This window comes from Lagopus muta, chromosome 7, assembly GCF_023343835.1.
Source record: "Lagopus muta isolate bLagMut1 chromosome 7, bLagMut1 primary, whole genome shotgun sequence".
In the NCBI taxonomy this organism is placed as follows: domain Eukaryota; kingdom Metazoa; phylum Chordata; class Aves; order Galliformes; family Phasianidae; genus Lagopus; species Lagopus muta.
Window position 1 is genome coordinate 20,879,803 of NC_064439.1, and position 18,948 is coordinate 20,898,750.

General features: G+C 38.9%; 1 protein-coding gene across 7 annotated transcripts in view; it reads left to right on the plus strand.

Moving 5' to 3' along the window:
• The window catches only part of ADAM22 (ADAM metallopeptidase domain 22), a 128,056-nt gene that overhangs the window by 76,678 nt on the left and 32,430 nt on the right, over nucleotides 1–18,948 (plus strand). For all 7 annotated transcript variants that reach the window (XM_048951110.1, XM_048951111.1, XM_048951112.1 and 4 more), the window contains exons 8-19: nucleotides 1,419–1,489; nucleotides 3,058–3,132; nucleotides 5,346–5,417; nucleotides 6,409–6,575; nucleotides 8,664–8,748; nucleotides 9,747–9,837; nucleotides 11,112–11,163; nucleotides 12,818–12,917; nucleotides 15,698–15,769; nucleotides 16,280–16,372; nucleotides 18,385–18,465; nucleotides 18,689–18,739. In XM_048951110.1, coding sequence (XP_048807067.1) covers nucleotides 1,419–1,489; nucleotides 3,058–3,132; nucleotides 5,346–5,417; nucleotides 6,409–6,575; nucleotides 8,664–8,748; nucleotides 9,747–9,837; nucleotides 11,112–11,163; nucleotides 12,818–12,917; nucleotides 15,698–15,769; nucleotides 16,280–16,372; nucleotides 18,385–18,465; nucleotides 18,689–18,739 — 1,010 coding nt within the window. The remainder of the gene's footprint in view (nucleotides 1–1,418; nucleotides 1,490–3,057; nucleotides 3,133–5,345; nucleotides 5,418–6,408; nucleotides 6,576–8,663; nucleotides 8,749–9,746; nucleotides 9,838–11,111; nucleotides 11,164–12,817; nucleotides 12,918–15,697; nucleotides 15,770–16,279; nucleotides 16,373–18,384; nucleotides 18,466–18,688; nucleotides 18,740–18,948) is intronic.

The window sequence follows — 18,948 nt, forward strand, 5'->3', positions numbered from 1 at the left end:
CATGACACAGGCAGCACTACACACATATATCACATACAACACCAGAAGTGGGTGAGAAACTGTAGTGCTGTAAGAAACCTGTATACTAGCAAAGCTGAAGTATTGAGGGCTTTTAACACAATCAAAACTTGTCTATAAAGGTGTGTGAACTGGAGTCCATTAACTTACACATCTTCCATAGTGCTGTCTACTTCTCTATAGGACTGGTAAAATTGCCATGGAATTATTGCAGTCTTCAGTTCCTGGGGAATTAAAGTGTGTCCAAAGTTAGAGAAAATACGAAGGAAAGAAACTAGGCAAGGTAAAAAGGTTACAGAATGCACAAGCAATTAATTTACTCAGAAAAAGTCTTTGTGGGGCTATGTAAATAGTAAACATGTTTAGACAAGATAAGGAAGGAGTTTGCTATTGTACAGGGAAAGGTGAGGGAGATGCTTTGAATCCAGAAGATGGAAAAGTAGAATTGTCATAAAATCATTTGAATTGGAAGGGACCTTTGAGCAGGGACAGCTGTATCTGGTACTCAGAGCCCAGTAAAGCCTGGCCTTAAGTGTCTCCGGGGATGTGGCATCTTCCATCTCTCTGGGCAACCTGTTCCAGTGCTTCACTGCTCTTATCATAGAAGACTTTATTTTTATATCCAATATAAATCTTCCCTCTTCTAGTTTGAAATAATTTCTCCTTGTCTTATCGCAACAGACCCTGCCAAAAAGTCTGGCCCCTTTTTTCTTATAGCCCCCCCATGGAGTTGTGAGGGAGAGGGTGGGAACAAGCATTGTCTTCTATTTGGTTTATATTGTGTTCCTTTCCATCAGTGGCTAGTAATAGATTTGGCAAAAAAATAAACTACTTGGTGCTTACTATTAGAGGTTTATCAAATCAAAGACACAGTGGGATTAACAGGGAAGAATATCGTATTGGCAGGGAGCACTGCCAAAATCCCACAACATTTCTCCCAACTCAAACATGTTTTACTTTGTGGATATAATCTTCTTAAAGTGTTAATTCTGCCTTTCATGCTCTTATTAATTTAGGTAGCTATTGAGAGAGCTCTGTGAATGCCTGCTGCATTTCCAAAAATATGATTTGCTCTGTGGAAGCTCTGTGCTAATATTACATCCCCAGTATTGGTGAAGTTTTGGCATAGAACATCTGCTGTGCTTTCTGAAGCACGACACCTCCAGATCATCTGTTTCAGCAGACCAGATTATCACTAGTAGAGTTTTTAATAAGAACGGTGTTACAGGGAAGCATCTGTAACATTGCCTCCTTTCTAACTAGAACATTGAAAAAAGGAGTTGCTTCTGCATCTGATGCATGGAAGAATGCCATACTACTGTCATGAAGCATTGGGGTCACTAATTGTTGGGCTGTATTTTTGTAAACACTCAATGGGTTTGCCTGTGTTTTCTGCTTAGAGTTCTGGCACATGAATGCTACATCACAGAAGTTTGTTGTAAAGCCGAGGCACAAAAGAAGGAGAAGGCAGGTATGCACCAATGTGCTTGTTTATAAGTAATATGCTATCAAGTTTGTTCTGTGTCTGCTGAACTGTTTCATCCAGATGGAGTCCTGTTGCTGCTCCTGGACTGGCACGAGGTCTTTATGTATGATATAGCTATAACAGAAAGTGGTATCTAATGTTGACAAGGGATTGCTGGACTCTCTTGTACAGTGCCTACCTGAATAGTTAAGTGCTTATGTTGTCACCTTTCATTAAGGTGCCACCACAATGTCAATTTCAAGAGAATTTTTGGGTACCCTATGATGTGTGTGTGTGTGTGGCCAAAGCACGGCAGACCCTCTCCATTACATTCATAAAAGCACAAGCTATTTCCTCACATAGGCTCCATTTAATCTGTTGCTGAATCTCAAGAATAGCATTTCTATCAATATTATAAAATTTTGAAACACCACTAAATTGCACATGGAAAAAATAATAGATAAAATATTTTATCCTATTTTGGATATGTATTTTTTGAGAAACTCCTAACTAATGAAACATTAACAAATCACTTTTATGTTGCAATGGTGACAAGTACCTATTTTATCTTCCTTTGTTTTAAAATAAATATTCTAAAGTGATATTTCGGTCTCCATTTTCTTAAAGGGGAGAAGCAATTAACTTATATTTGTACCTTGGAAAGACAGAAACAATTCTTTGCTTTAGGAATGAAGCTGAAATAATGGTACAGGTCAAAATAGAGCTGGCTCAAGGGCCTGAACAGTGCTGGCAACATCAAACAGAGAGCAGTGAGAAGGGAAGATGACTTTCTCTCTGACTAATGTAACCATCTCAGATTGAGAAAAGAAGTGAGGGAGAAACTGGAAAAAATCCAAAAATAATTCATGAGGATCTTATTTTACATTAGGTGGTTTGCTGTCTTTCTTTAAACTAGCCATTACTCTGCATTTTCAAATCATAATGATGTAATAACTCTTCTGGAAAAAACCATGGAGAAGCACTGTCATCAATGTTTCTAAATTCAAAGTGTGTGAGATGGAGGCGGGTACTGCGTTCACTGTATGAATCAAGCAGTGCAATAAAAAATAGCTTAGGAAGGATTACTTTTTCAGTGAAATAGAAAGTTTATATATGTGGGCCTCGCTGAGAATTGTCTTTTAAAAAACCTAAACTTGGAATTTATTGGATTACAATGCTTGATTTCATTGTTTAAGCTCAAACAAGTGTTCCAGAGGAGGTGAAATACGAGGACTACATATTTGAAAAAAAAAAAACCCAGTCCATTCCTTTTCACCCTCCACAAAATATCCCAACCGGTTACACAGTAAATATGTTTACTCATTTTTACTGCAAATCCAGACAAAATTGACAAACGTGTAAACCTACAATTGTCTTCATGGGGTACAGCTAAGGATTTTTTTACTGTGGCATAATTAATCACAAGAAGTATTGTCAAAATCTAAAAGCAGAATTAAGACAATTAACAAAAATATGTGAGAAACTTGTTTGCTGAAACTGTTTCTAGTTATCAGTTATACTTTCTCTATATTCTGCCATCACAAGGCTTTTTCATGGTTATATTCTCTCTGTAGGTTCGTCAGATTCCACGTAAAATTGAAGAAGAAACAAAATACATTGAGTTAATGATTGTAAATGATCATCTGATGGTAAGACTGGCATACTTATGTTTATCAGTAGAATAAAATTGTCTTAATTTTCGTATAAGTGATAATAATAAAGAATAACATTTGGCCAGAATAAGTGCAGTGTCCTTAAGAAAAAAGATCCACGTTGATAGAGATGTCTGAACAATAGCAAGATGATTTCACCAAGAATGCAAGCAGTCCTACATATCAGAGAAAGCATCATAAATTAAAGCTTTGCATCAAAAGGTAGCTAATGAAAATGGGGCTTAAGTTGATGGCTTTCTTTCAGACTTTCTTCAGCGCCTGTTTTCAGTGCAGCAGCTCGGCAATCACTAATATAATCATTGACTTTGTGCAGTGGGAAGATTAATATTGACTAGATTTTTTTGATACATCCAAATAAATTTAGAGAAATGTGTTTTGTTAAGCTTGAGTACTTAGGGAAAAACATAAATGGGCTCTCTAATGTAGTGGAAAGAAGCATAAGAAGGCTTAGAGTATTGAAGAAAAACAGGGCTTAGAGAAGCACAGATTTATGTCAGTGAAGTTTATTATTAATTAATAAAAGGCATAGCAAAAGAAATGATAAACTCTTCATCTCTCACACTCTTCAAATACGAACAGGGTACTTCTTGAAGATGTGTTTGTTTCAAACACAAATGGTAGGATTTGATCCTGAAGCAACTAGATAAAGCTCAGAAACCAGTGATGCCCCTCAAACTGCTGATTTTATTTATTAGGCGATTTTATGATTCCTTATGGCTTTGAAATCAGTGTGTCTATGCATTTTGTCAGTCCTTTTTGCAAGGTACAACTTCTTTCTTTTACTCAAACTGGCAAAATCAGACAATAGGAGTCTGAAAGGAATTGATCATTCTTTTTAGACAATTTTAGTGATACCAACATGCTCTTGTCAGCTCAGTTTGGTGAGAGTAGCAAGAACTTCTTAGATTAAAACAAACAATAAGAGATGCTGAATTCTCTGAAGTATTATGTTTATCCTGAAGACCTGAGGCTGCAACATTTCCACTGGGACCTCATTTGTCTGGAGACAGTGCTTCCTAATTTTTGGTTAATTATTGGCAATGCAAGAATCAGCCAACTTAGAAGTTTGTTCTCTGAAGCAAATGTCTTTGAACACCTGTAATAAGCTACATAATTTCATTCCATGAAGAGGAGGTGTGCTTTCAGCTCATCCCTTACCCTATGGCACATAGGCGTGTTTTGCATATTCTTTATGTGTGCAGTAGATGTGACACTGCAGGTGGACTCAGCCAGCAGCTCCCAGGTCCAGGGACACCTCCATTTATTTCGTATATCCATTTCATCTTTTATACCATTTTTAGCTTTGCAGTCTTGTTCTTCTGTTATTCTAGTAAGTGAAACTTCCTCATTTTTCGGTGTTTTTTCTCTCCATTTCTGCTCATAAACCTTCCTTTCCCACCAGCCAACTGTGTATGGGAACTGCTGAGTCACGGCCTGAACCTCTGATTGATCACCTGAGGCGAGCCATGAGTCAGCCAGAGGAGCACAGGTGAAGGCAATTCACCTGTGCTGCTGGAAGGGGTGGAGCCTGGCTCCACCTCTCCTAGACCTATTTAAGAGCTGGCTACCAGAGGGGAAGGATCTCTTCTGGAGATTGCCTCTATTGGTGTTTTGTGGCAAGCCAGCCAGGAGGGTAAGCCTCCCATTTTGTTCTCTTTTGTTATCATTGTCCGCTTTGCCTAACTCTCTTGATTATATTGTAACATCTTGATATCCATTGATTATACACAACTGCCTGACGCTTCTTATGAACTAAAAGATCCCAACTTCCAGAAAACGTTCCCTCCAAAATCAAGCATCTTGGGACACAAGATGGTCAAACATTTCTGAAAATCTTTGCCTTTAAGTCCTGAGTTCTTCTAAGATACTTGTGACCTTCATACTCATGGTGCTCATTTATGTCTGTGTTTCTGCAGACAAGAGTACATGGAAAAGTATCTTCAGTAGTAAAAGAGGTTAACAATGGATTCCTGTTCGTATAGCATTTTTTTTTCTGCTGAAGATCTTAGAATGCAGTTACAACAGTTACAGCAGTTACAACAGTTGTGAAATGTACGTTCAGCACAAGAGACCAAACCATACACAGAGGCTCTCCTGTTGGCATAGTTCTTTTTACTTAGTGGGCTTTTTGGAAAAGGAGCTTGTTTTTCTAAATCTATACTTGTAATTTATCTGTGTTTGTTTTGCAGTGTAAAAAGCACCGCTTATCAGTTGGCCACACAAACAGCTATGCTAAGTCAGTTGTGAACGTGGCAGATTTAGTAAGTATCACTTGACTGAATGTTCTTTTACACATGAGATCATCATATGATTCTCCTGATAAATCAGGAGCTGTTATTTCATGGTGTACCTAATAACAACAAATGCAAAGATTACCAGTTTTCATCTAGAACTGAAGTCAACCATGTCAGCCTTTGTCTAAAATAAAGCATTAGAGACTTTTTTGTGGCATTTAAGTATCCTTTAACAGATAGATCTCGAGTTGAAGTTTAAAGAGAATCTTAGATATGGTAGTTTTTAACACAAGCTTATAGGTTGTCTACCTGAAACCTAAAAAATTATCAGAATTAGAATACACTAAAATATCTCTTAAAAAAAAGAGAAAAATGAAAATCATTTGAGTAGTGAGTTAGAATAGGGACATAGAAATGGATTATGTGGATTATATTTTTGATACTAAGCAGGATAAGCTGCTGGCTCTTACATCTCATTCTGGAAAAGCATTACTAGAAAAAAGAAGAATGTAGTTCCTACTCTTGAAATGTGGAGTATTAACCCCCAATATTGAATGTATGGCTGCCGGTGAGAGGTTAAATACTCCTGGAGAGGTGAATAGCAGTGAAAACAAAAGGTTTTTTGACATAAGAGATATCTCTTGTGTCCCTGAAGTGAGCTGGACAATACAAGATGCCCGTTAACCCCAAATCTTTGAATTGTTTGAAAAGCTTCTGTAGCATTGTGTCAAAAACCTCACCTCTGTTCTATGATCCTCTGCCTGAGCAGGACCTCAGGGGGATTTTTCTGTGGAATAAGAGAGGGTATAGAAGAATTAGGCCTAAAATCTAGATATTACTTTCTTTTCATATTTGTTGTTGCTTTTAAGGGAGACAAAAGCACCTGGGGGAACCTAAAGTGTGTTAGAACAAGCTAAATATTTTGTCATATAAGAATGAAACCTGTTACAAAGAAGGGGTAAACCTCACCTTCTTTCTCCTTGACATAATCTATTTGTTCGTTCTGTTAATGTACTAGATATATAAAGAACAGCTTAACACCAGGATAGTATTGGTTGCCATGGAAACCTGGGCTACTGATAACAAGTTCACCATATCTGAAAACCCCTTGGTGACCCTGCGTGAGTTTATGAAATATAGGAGGGATTTTATCAGAGAGAAAAGTGATGCAGTTCACCTTTTTTCGTACGTAATCTCGTGTGATGTTTTCTTACTGTTTCTTTTCCTTTCCTTGGGGGTTGCTTATCACGAGTGCCTGACGCGTCTCCTTTCTGTTGTGTGTATAACCCACAATAATAAAGAAAATAACATTTCTGAGGGGAGGTGGGAAGAAGTTAAAACAGCACACAGTGTGCTTGCCAGTGCAACCAGAGGTTTTGCTCCCCTTTTAGTTTTAACATATTAAGCTTGAGCTGCATGCACTGTAATTAATTCCTGGCTGTCCTGTACAATTACCTGCTCTGTGAGTGCAGGAGGGTGATGCATGGTTCCACCTTGTGCATTCACTTCTTTAGTAGTAGAGCACAGGCAGCACTGTTGAACTGTGTAAAAGCAGAATATTGGCTTTAAAACCCATGAGCTTTCCTGCTTAAGAAGCACTCTGGTCTGCCTTGCTCTGTTGAATGACTTGCATGCTGCAGGATTACTGAAAGGAGCATTGGATCTTCAGAACAGTCTGTCCTTCAGAAAGACATATGATGTAAGAATAATAATCTGGAAGGAATTTTATTATCTCTAAACTATCTCTAAATTACTTTGATAATAGGATTGATGTAACAAACTATATCTAAAAAATAACAGAGACACTCTTGATAAGATTTTTATCCCCAGGAGACAGGCCAGGTAGACTGTTCTGCTTGGAGCCCTTATCCCTCTCTGCTGAGAGATAGGAAGCTATATGAACAAATTTAGCTTTAACTCCTCATTTTCACATGATTCCAATAGGGAACCACTATCCAGCCTCTCAGAGTTTTTTGCACATGCTTAATTACTGTCATTGATTTCCTATGTGAAGTTAGATCCCTAAGTGTTACTTGTACATTTTAGTTTGTCAGTGTCTCAGTTCTTCATCTGTAAAATGGGAATCATTTTTTTTTCCCCCCACATCTTTCTTATTCCTTTTCTGTGAAATTGTAAGGTCTTTAGGGGACACAGTAACAGTCTCCCTGTGACAGGGACAATGGATAACACTGTAATACAATTTCCAGTGCTACGTGTAACACCATTTTCACTGGTGTTCAAGATATTGTATTTGTAGATTACTTAGGGAATACAGTTCTAAAATTGTGTCCTTGAGTAAAATATGGCTGAGTGGGAAGGGCGAGTGACTGCTTGACTGCCCTGGCAGCACACCAGTTAAAAATCAACTTCCACTTTAAGCGCAGTTAGCCCATTGTGTTCTGTTTCATGTTGTTTTTCTGTTTTCCTTTGAGAAAACCAGTGTGCACTGGCTTGGCTGGATCAGTACTTCTAAAGTGGTGCAGAGTATCTTTTGTCTCCAGTAACTCACAATCATTCATACTGACTTGGTCAACATCAAAGGCATCATTAAATTTAGGCTTACAGTGCAGCTGCCACCTGGATGAGATCAGCTGCAGTTCTGGGGAGTTCTGACCCATCAGGGAGCCACAAGGCATCTCCCTTTCTTTTTTGCCACATTTGCATTGCTTAACTGGACATGTGTCTTCTTCCCGGGCCTCCCACTGGAAGCACAGAGGCCACTCTTGCACTCTGTAGCATGCACCAAAGCAGTGTCAAAGTGTGGACTTAGAAAACCACTTGCTAAAGTATGACTGACCATAGAATGGTTTGGGATGGAAGAGACCTCAAAGTCCACCCAGTTCCCACCCCCTGCTATGGGCAGGGCTGCTCCCCCTCTAGCTCAGACAGCCCAGGGTCCCATCCAACCTGACTTTGAGCACCTCCAGGGATGGAGCACTCACAGCTTCTGTGGGCAGCTGTGCCAGGCCTCACTTCTACATATGAACAAAAGTATGGTGAGATAGGAAATCTTGTCTTATGCTTTCTTATATTAGGTAATGTGAGAATGAGGAGGGAAGATGGTTAAATTTTTCTGGAGACTGTCTGTCATATGAGTTTTGTGAGTGTTATCTGTGATTCTCATTTTATTTTTTGCATAACTTTTCAACATAGTGATGGGACCTGACATTTGCTCATTTCTCATTTGAAAATAAGATAAATACTAGGATGGGTAGGTGCAAAACTTGTGGGATGAGCAGGGTAAACTTTCTTTTATGTTCCTTTTTGTCAAAGGGGGAGTCGATTTCAGAGCAGTCGAAGTGGTGTAGCTCACACTGGTGGAATCTGCTCCTTGCTTAAAGGCGGAGGTGTGAATGAGGTAGGTGTGGGTACTGGGGTGGATGAAAAGTGGTGGAAATTTGTCTACAGGGAATTTATCAGTGCAGTTCCTCAAAATATCTTGCTGCTGCTTTGCTGATGCAGAGCCTTAGCACTGCTCTGTGGAAGGGAAGTCTTAATGAAGAACAGAACATGAATAAAGTTGGACATGGGCTCAAATGCACTTTCCAACAGTGTAATTTTTGCAATATTCTGTCATTCATACTTGTGACTACAGTAACAAAAAAGAAGCAGACTTTCTTAACTTATTTGTAAGCCAGCGTTTAGTCTTCCTCACATGTTCATTTTCTATTTCCTCTGAAGTAATTACTTTAACATTGTGAATCTCATTTTGCCTTTTATTGCCTTTAAATGAAAAAAGCTTTGGCTGTGCCTGAGATTATAGAAACATAGTGATCATTTTCAACCTTAATGATTCTAAGATCACCAAGTCCAATTGTCAATCCATTACTATCAGGCCCACTAAACCATGTCCCTCAGTGCCACATCTGCACGTTTCTTGAACACCTCTAGGGACAGTAATTCCACCACTTTCCTGGGTAACCTGCTCCAATGCATTACCCCTCTTTCTGGGAAGAAATTTTTCCTAACATCAAACTGAGCTTCCCCTGGAGAACCTAAGGCCATTACCTCTTGTCTTAACACTAGTTATCTAGGAGAAGAGGCCAACTACAACCTTGCCACAGCCTCATTTCAGGTGGTTGTAGAGGGCAATAAGGTCACCCCTGAGCCTCCTCTTCTCCAGACTGAACAATCCCAGCTCCCTCAGCTGCTCCTCACAAGACTTGTGCTCCAGACTCCTCTCCCTCTTTCTTACCATTCTCTGTCTGGACACACTCCAGGGCCTCAATTTCTTTGTTGTAGTGAGGAGCCCAAAACTGAACACAATGCTTGAAGTGCAGCCTCAGCAGTGCTGAGTATGGAGAGAGATACGTGTACCTAACTGATTACTCTTCCTACCTTACTGACTTCTTTCAGTTTGGAAAGCCTGACTTAATGGCAGTTACCCTGGCACAGACATTGGCTCAAAATATTGGCATTTTCTCAGACAGAAGAAAACTAATAAGTGGTAAGTTTGTATGCTTTTTCACCTCCTCTCAAGAGAAGATCTTAACAAGAGAATCTTACCAGTGTCTCTCTGACATGTTCTTTTTGTAATGTTTCTTACAATGTTGGAATACTGTTACTTCTAATAAAATGAGGAGACACTACCATTGGTTTACCTCTATTTAAATGCCACAATTTCCCCCTGCCCTAATTGTTGGTAGCACTGGTGCCATCATTTTGTTAAAAATAAATTATAAAGGTGTCTATCACCATTCATTTCAGGGAGATTGATGTAACACCCACAAACTGATTGGCTGCTATGCTGCAGTGTGGAGGTAGAGAGACAGGCATTATTAGACCCAGGGATGATGATTAGCCCCCTCAGTCCTGTTACGAAGGATGGATTTGGCAACGCATCTCTTTCCCTGTCTGCCTTAAATGAATTCCTCTTCTATATTACCCAAATCTCCTGTATTTATCACTCTGCTGCTGCCATTTATCTACTATTTGTAACCTTGCGTTTCAACTTCCTAATAGCCTGTTAACCTGCAGTGCTTTAATTCATCAATCCTCCATCCCCACAAGCAGCTCTTCCTCCCTACTTTCACTAAACAACATTAGTACTGTGCTTTTTTAAGTGGCATATGACAATTCATTGCGCTGAAAGCCTTACATTTAAAAACATAATTACTATATTGACTAACATAAATGTTTTCATGGATTTTGTTTTCAGACGTTGTAGAGACAGTACATAATGCAGAGGTACATCTGCAAGCAAAAGTTATTGCAGTACACATAATTTTATTTTGAAAAATACTCCATCACGTAGGATGCTCTGTGCTACTTACATATTCAGTATTCATTTTCTAGCTGCATGTTATTAAACTGCTGTAAGGAAAAGGGGAAAATAGTAAAATTGCTGGGTCCTATTGATTCTCTTATTGACACTGAAAATTTGGGAATCAAATATAATGACATGGGAGAAGGTGGCAGATCTGCCTTGTGATATGCAAGTGCTGGAGGCTGACTGCAGTTTCCTCTGACTTCACTTAAGGGAAGGAAAAAAACATAGAGCATGTTTTCAAGGTGCAGGATTACAAAGAATCATGCATAGATTTTGAAAGAAAGCTCAGTGTGCACTGACACACTTAAATTAAGGTGTGCAATAAAAGAACAAATGATTCTTTTCAATTTATATTTAAAACTGCAATAGAATTGATTCCAATGTGATTTTTGTGATAAGAAATGTACTTTGGACTCTCAAGATTCAAGATGTAAATTTTACTTTGTTGTCAGGTGAGTGTAAGTGTGAAGACACCTGGTCTGGATGCATAATGGGAGACACAGGGTAAGACATTCGCTGGAGGGAGGTCATGTCCTGCATACAGTGCCATAAAGAAAAAGCATGAAAATGTTTGTATTTTGCATTTCAGTGGAATTTTTTCTGTGAATTATTATTTTTCAGAAAGCAAACTATTACCTACAAAATATACTTAGGATAGACACTTATAAATATGTGAATAAGTAACTTAATGAGAGGATATAAGGATTTTTAGTAACAACTGGTTTCACTTGCAGTGCTCAGAAGCTCAGCAGCCAAGCCAGGTTCTGCAGAGGAGCAGAACCATGTTTCACTTCTTTTCTTTCATGAGTTTGCTGCTGAATTGTGGAAACAAAGACACATCAAAATTCCTAAAATACCGTGCTCAAATTCCTTGCCCATGTCTCATTTTTATTACTTCTACTACAGTCTTTCATTTTTCATCCTACAATTTATATGGTAATGCTAGAAAAAATGCTCCCATGGGAGGTTTGATATTCTCATGCTCACATAAAATAGTCACTGGAGAGATTTTATGTGAGGACTACTGAATTTGTAAATTTCTGCTGTTAGCTGAAATTGATGATGCTTCCTAGTACGTGTATTCAGAACTTAATTCTCCATATTACAGACCTGTCTTCATGCATATAAATTAAACAAGAGTCTATTATGAGATACAGATAGTACTCCAAATTTTTAAAGCAATTTTGATCTCACTTGCAAATTTCACAGTTGCTTTGTGGCAAGAACTATTTTGAACAATATAAAGCATATTTCATTCAAAATACTGAAAATATCAATGTGTGCCTTTTTTTCACTTTGTGTACCTAAAAGCAAACTGTGTAAGATTTTTCTGATTTTCAATATGACAGAAAGCCAATGTGGGGAGACATTCTTGATTCTTCTAAAAAAAAAAAAAAAACAAAAAAACAAAAACTTATCTAATGGCCTTTAAATTCTTTATTTGAAGTCTGAACCTTTAAAATAATTAGGCATGCGACAAATATATGCACTCATAGCTTATTATTGAACAATGCGAGTTCCACATTCTCTGCAGTCTTTAGATCTAAATCATAAACACTAGAGACTGTAAAGAACAATTATGTTTTGCAGACTATCATTGTTGGCAATGCAGGATTATTTTATGATGTACTTCTGCTAATATTTTGTTTTATCTAGTACTGAACTGATACTAAGAAGCCTTTGAGACTCCAAAATCTGTTTGAAGCATAGGTACTTAGCATAGGGCCAAGAGAGCAATTTCAACTAAGAGAGGAGTGAACTACAAGCGATCTTTAAAAGGGCCACGTGTGAGAAAGGCAGCTGTTGTCCACTGCAGAATGTACGGGAAGAAATAACTGTATTTCTGAAACAGGCCCTGTAGTGGAACTGGTCATGTCTGTGAGAACCACACAGTGACTGTTTGGATTTATGATATTTGGCATAAAATAACTTAGTGGAAACTTTTTGTCTTCTCACTTTACGTGAGCTCTGTGTAATTGTTGAAAGATGTTTCTCATTTACTAAAATTATTTAAAATTTAAAGAATGTTGCAAGCAAATATCTTCCATCTGATTCTGAACAGTGTATTTTTAGCAGCTTTTCTAAAATATATTATGCTTGTCCTCCTCTTATTTTGAAGAAAGAAAATGTACTATAAAAAGCACTTATTTCTTTGTAGGTATTATCTACCAAGCAAGTTCTCCAAGTGTGATATTGAAGAGTATCACGAATTTTTAAACAACGGAGGTGGAGCCTGCCTTTTCAATAAGCCAACCAAGGTAGGAATCACCTCATTCTTGAGTATTTTTTCTGTGAGAATTATAACTTAGATGAAATCAAGAAGAGTGAAAGACTGGTGTCTTTGGGCAAGAAGCCTTGGAAGATGAAGAATAGTTTTCTTTCACATCTGTTCCAAGATCTAGACACTCTGCAGTAGGGGGAGCACAGCTATGCAACCACGATTGCTTACAGGTGGTTGTGGTAGTCGTCCTCTTGGGAAGAGGGAACAGTTTTCACAATGACTTTCAGAAACGATTTTGAAAACTGGGACTAATTTTTTGAATGCTGGAAGAGGCAGAGCAACAGAGTGAGCCCTGAGAAGCAGGGAGCAGATGCGATGGAGCTGCTGGGAGGGAGCTGCACAAGCATCAGGGCTGCCTGAATGGCTGATACATCCCCTCCATATTTGCCTGTTAAGAATGAAATTGGAGGTCTTGCTGCATGAGTACTGGAAATCAAATGTAGTGGGGAATATCTCCTTTTCTTTGCCTCTTGTGTCTGAATTTTTTACCAGCTAAACAGCTTTATTCACAGGGTGCATGCAAAGACTACAAAATGATGAACTGAGACATTTCAGGGAAATAAATGCAAAGCAGGGCTAAGGAAACTGCAGCCAAGATGTAAGCAGTTCTATGATGTAGGATTTGCAGCAGGGTTTCAGTATAGATCTGCTCCGTTTACTGAAGTGCATGTTAATGTGTAAATTAATTAGAGTAATCTTGAGTCTTTTCTATGTATAATTAATATTATCCCCTATTTAATGGCTGTATTTTAAAAAAGCAGATGAAAGAGGCTAAGGCAGAAAGACAGTACCACATGGAAAAATTGACTTGGTGGCTGAGGTGGCCACAATGCAAAAAGAAAGTCAGTTCTGGGGTACATCTGGATAAACTGTGTGCTTATCTCTGAAATGTTATCTCGTTTTCATGGAATAACATAGAAAAGTAAGGAGAAAGCACTGTAATTGAGGAAGAAGTTGCAAGGTTTCTCATTCTTTAAAATGTTCCTGCATTTCAAAAGTTTGTTTTCCAAGTTTATTGCAGACAGAGAGTAATGCTGATCATTTTATTACTTTGCTGGGTGGATTGTTTCCATAGTGTAATGCTTTCTTACTTGGGCTTGCTTTAGTGATTGTGTTCATTTACCCATCTGTCACTCTGAAAAACACAATTACTCTGATCTCAATTTAGATTACTGGCATTTGCAATTTTTTCTAGTGGCGCATGAAAATGTGAAAGTCAGATGCAGAAGCCAGGGTGATTTAGACTCTTTCTGTATTGCTGTTCGGGTTGTGTTGAGGTTATAAACAGTGGATGTCTGTCTACTTCACAAGGCTGCCAAGCACACGTGCTTCCTAGTAAGGGTGGTGAAACACCAACTTGTGGTTTTCAAGAAACATGAGATGTGTCAAAATGCAGCATTCAACAGTGCTCTGTTGTGAGATCAGCTGTGATTGCCAAAATCAACTCCAGGAGCAGATTGACCATAAGCTCTTTCCAAGCAATTAGATGAATTATATAGTGTCTTTTGGGGATAAGTTATGCAATTTGCTTCCAGTTTTTGTTCTTTTATTTCACGTTTAGTGATGCCAGTGTGCTGCAGGAAACTGGAAAATGTCTTACGCTGGGTTCCTCTCTTTGTGCCATCTGCTTGTCTGTATTGAGCAGTGCAGTTAGAGATGCCGAAGAAGTAAAGATATCTGGAAAAATAAGAAACTAGCAGTTTAAAACAACTCTTCAATAATCGTGACAGATAATTGCTTGCTTATATGTAATGTAATTGCATATTGCAGTCAAATTTCCGTTTCAGTGGGGGATCTAATAGTAGCTGCCAGCATGTGCCGCAAATGGTGGGCTGGTTTGTGGCACCGAGGCAGCTGCAGGGTGATGCTCCATCCTGTGGACTGCAGAGAAGCAGCAGCCAGAGAACCACTGTACACCACCAGCAGTGTGTTTGTGCAGGTGGCTCTCGAGCAGGGTGGTTTCTAGAATGATCCTTGTTTAAGAGATGAACTCTAATTTAAACTAACTTGGTAATGCACTTCTATACCTTCTCCTTCATGTAATAAAAGCCACAATGATGTTTTCTTATGCTCAAAAGGAAAAATTTCTTTCTTTTTGGGGAGAGGGCTGAGGGGTGGGAAAGGACAGTGCTACTACAAACATGCAGATTTTTACATTTTAAGTTTTAGTTTGGTGGGGAGACTGAATGGAAAAGGAAGGGAAGAAGTCTTAGCAGCTTCACTTATCTGCCTGTATCACGTGTTGCAAATTCCCAACTGTGATAGTTGAAAAGAAAAGGAAATAACAACCAACTGTTGCAAAAACTGGTGAAAAATTCCAGCATCTTCCCTTTCCCTGCATTTCTGAGCCATCTGGCCTCAAAAGACTTCATGGTTATCCTTTCTGAAGGTATATTGCAGGATTCAAGCTGGGGCATATGATTCCAGAATAATTGAGTTACAACTCCTGTTGTGATAATGTGGAGATGTTTCACAAGTTGTCTTTTACTGTCACACCTTTTGTTTTTAATTATGACTTCTGCTCAGACTGAATCTGCTGTAAAAACGATGGTCTGACACAGAACACACCATGTAACTCAGTGTAACTGCTGAGTTAGATGTTGTTTGGTCTCTGCACATTTCATTTGTATTGTTTCTGCTTCTCTCTCAGTTTGGCACCATGTTTTGGTTAACGCATTTGGAATGTTAGCTGAAAAAACGACAGTTGTGGAATAAATATGACAGTGATTCTCTTCAATTTCTGATTATGCCCTGCAGCTTCTGGATCCTCCAGAATGTGGCAATGGTTTTGTGGAAGATGGAGAAGAGTGCGACTGTGGGACAGCGGCAGTAAGTGCAGTGTGCTTTAAATTAGCAGCAAGGTCCTCTAGCTGCCCATCACTGCTCGGGGTTAAGTGGAAGAAGACATGCAGTGCTAAGGTCCCGAGGCAAAAAAAATTCATTTCTCACATTTTTCCATCATGTTTGGCACAACATAAGCCAGCTATAAAACAGAAATGTTTTATCACCACTTCAGTTCTGAAGAGTAATAACAATAGCTACCTATGCAAAGACAGTCCTTAAAAATGATGAAGTATAACTTGGTCAGTGCTACAATTTCAGAACTTGATGAGCAACATTGTGGAATTAGGAAAATGATTTCCTATACTGCATAGCAAGCAGCAATTTCATACTTCACAGTGCAAGCTCTCTTCTGCCTCCAGGTGCCTAGCAGCCTGGTGAAGAATCTGTCCATAGACAGATGTCCGTAGACAGGTAGCATGCTAAGAAAGAATGTGAGAAATATGGGGCTCATCTGTTTTTCTTGAATGTTCTGCTACAAATGTCTGTGTTCCTCAGGAGTGTGCCAGCGAAGGAGGAGAGTGCTGCAATACCTGCACGCTGACAGCAGGCTCCCAGTGCAGCAACGGGCTCTGCTGTCGGAAGTGCCGGGTAAGGGCATCATCCTGGCAGTGATACAGGCACCACAGCATCTGTACTTCTTGTCTCTTCTTAAAACAGGCTGGAAAATGATTTGTCCAGGGCTTTTTGCTGTGTTTTAGGCTTGGCTTCTTCAGTTTGAGAGTATGATTAGAAGTGGAGAAGAATCAAAGCCTTCTGGTTTCAGAATCAGGCTGAAATAATACGTGCACAGGCTTACTCAGGGGCCACTCCCGTAATGCCTGCTGTGTTGTTCTGTATTTGTGAGGCTGAATGGAAAAATCGTACCACGAATGGCCTGAGAGAAGATGTGATTTAAAAAAGTCAAAACAGCTAGCAGCAGTGTTCAGAAATGTTCATCTAAAAGACACCTTGTTTCAACTTCACTTAGCTATCAGTCCCCTCGTGTTTGTGCTGACTGAAATCCCATTGCATAAAACGAATCGAGTCCTATGTAAACTGCAAGATATTCTTCCTGATACATCCGTAAATAATAAAAGAGATCTAGCTAGGTCTTGGCTGCAAGGAAGCCCAGACAAATTTCACTTCAAATAGTTGTTGATGCTCATTTAATAATAATGACAATTATTATTAATGATGCTAACATCATGGTGGTGTACTATGTGTGATATTTTTATCTTCATCATTTGAGGGTTTCATTTCCTCAGGAGGATCATTATTAACTGCAGACCACATTCTTGATTGTGCTCATCCTAATGGTAAAAAGAGAATGCACAGATTAGGCTGGAACAGATCACATTTGCCTAAGGACATTCCTTTTTTTTTAATGTAATACAAAAAAAATCAGCAGATTGCCAGTGTGGGTGGATTTTGTTCAAGTATCCAAGTCACATGGGCACCACACTGAAGAATCTTAGAAAAAGAATTAAGCTTTTGTGTACCTACATTATTTCTGCAAATGAGATAAGGGCTTGTCTATGTAAAGAGCAGGGAGCGTGAGCAGAAAGGAAGAATTCTGTAAAGCTTACATCCCTAGGAACTATTAATCAGGACAACTCAAAGGACTTTTTACTAGCAGTACCCAAACTTGAGAGGTTACCTTTTCCTGCTGAACTCTACCTGAAAGCAGGAGTAGAAAAGGGATTGCAAACAAAACATGGTGGGTGTACATCCCAGCATCTCGTAGTATCTCTGACAGCATTGCTGTCTGCATCTTTCCAGAGACAAGTGGGTAAACCTAAACTTAAGGTTGAGAAAGTGCTAGAGTCTTGTCTTTGCACTGTCACATACTTGTTCACAACAGCCATAGAGTTAGCAGTTGTCCCAAACAAAATGTGTGTGCACATGCAGCAGAAAGCCATGCAGCTGTAGAATGAACTGGTTAGCTCAGGCTTAAGAAGCCTTCCAGGCAAAATAAGAGATCTGAAATACGTCCATGACCAGAGGCACCAATGGTTGCCCTTATGGGATGCCTTCCTGCTTTTACGGGTCAGTGGCACAGTCTTTAATCAGATTGTAAATGTGTTTGTTAGGTCACTTGTTCGTTTTTCATTCTTAAATCCCCATTCAATTAGAAATTGGTGTCAAATCATACCTAATTCTGTATATTTATGAATAGTTTCTGTTCTACAGCAGAAATTTTTGTAATTTGTAATAACCATGATGATAATTTCTAGGGCATTATAGTCTTCTAGGTTTTAAAGGAATTCGCAAATATCAGTATCTCTCCCTCTGTGTTTTATTAAAACAAAAAAAGTCACAGACATGTGGAGGCCCTGGCCAGAATAATGCCCCTGCAGTGTTGGTGTGACAGGTCCCTGGGGCCCATGGCAGCTCTCATCACCTGGGGGTGAGGTGATGGCTCAGGGAGCAGTGCTGCTCACACCTGCAAACAGTCTGTGGCTCAGATGGTGCAATGCCTGCCAGGGGAAGGAAAGCCTTCCCCCCTCATTCAGAACCTTACTATTTCCCATTCTTTATTTTAGTTAAAATGTGAAGGAAGTACTGCATTTAAGGCATGACATGGAGAAACCAAGATACTGATTTTGTGTCCTTTTTTTCAGTTTGAACCTAAGGGTGTTTTGTGTCGAGAAGCAGTGAATGATTGTGATATTGCAGAGAACTGCACAGGAAACTCCAGTCAGGTAATTTTTAGGTCTTATACCCCAGAAATGAAAAAAGTGCCTGTTGTATCGTGGTCAATGTGAGTGTTACTTTTTTGTATGATACAGTGTATAAAAATTGTTATTAAAACTGGTGTAAGCTCAGAAGGAAAATATGAAAATGAGATAATATTCTATATGCCACTTGTACTCTTTGTTTCCAAGCATTTCTGAATGATCTATTAGTTATTTTCTCTCCCTATAGTGTTCTCCCAATATTCATAAAATGGATGGATATTCATGTGATAACAGGCAGGTAATTATTTCAATTTCTTTTATGTTCTTAATGGTTTTATGGATTATATCTTATGGAGCTTGATTTAAGAACTTTGGAATTCACCTTGGACAGTGTCATCAAATTCCTGTTTTTTGGGTGCTGGTCATATTTTGGAGCTAAGCATTTAAGTAGGATCATATTACTTGACTTGCTAGAAAACATAGCAAGTCTGTTTATTTTGCAAATGC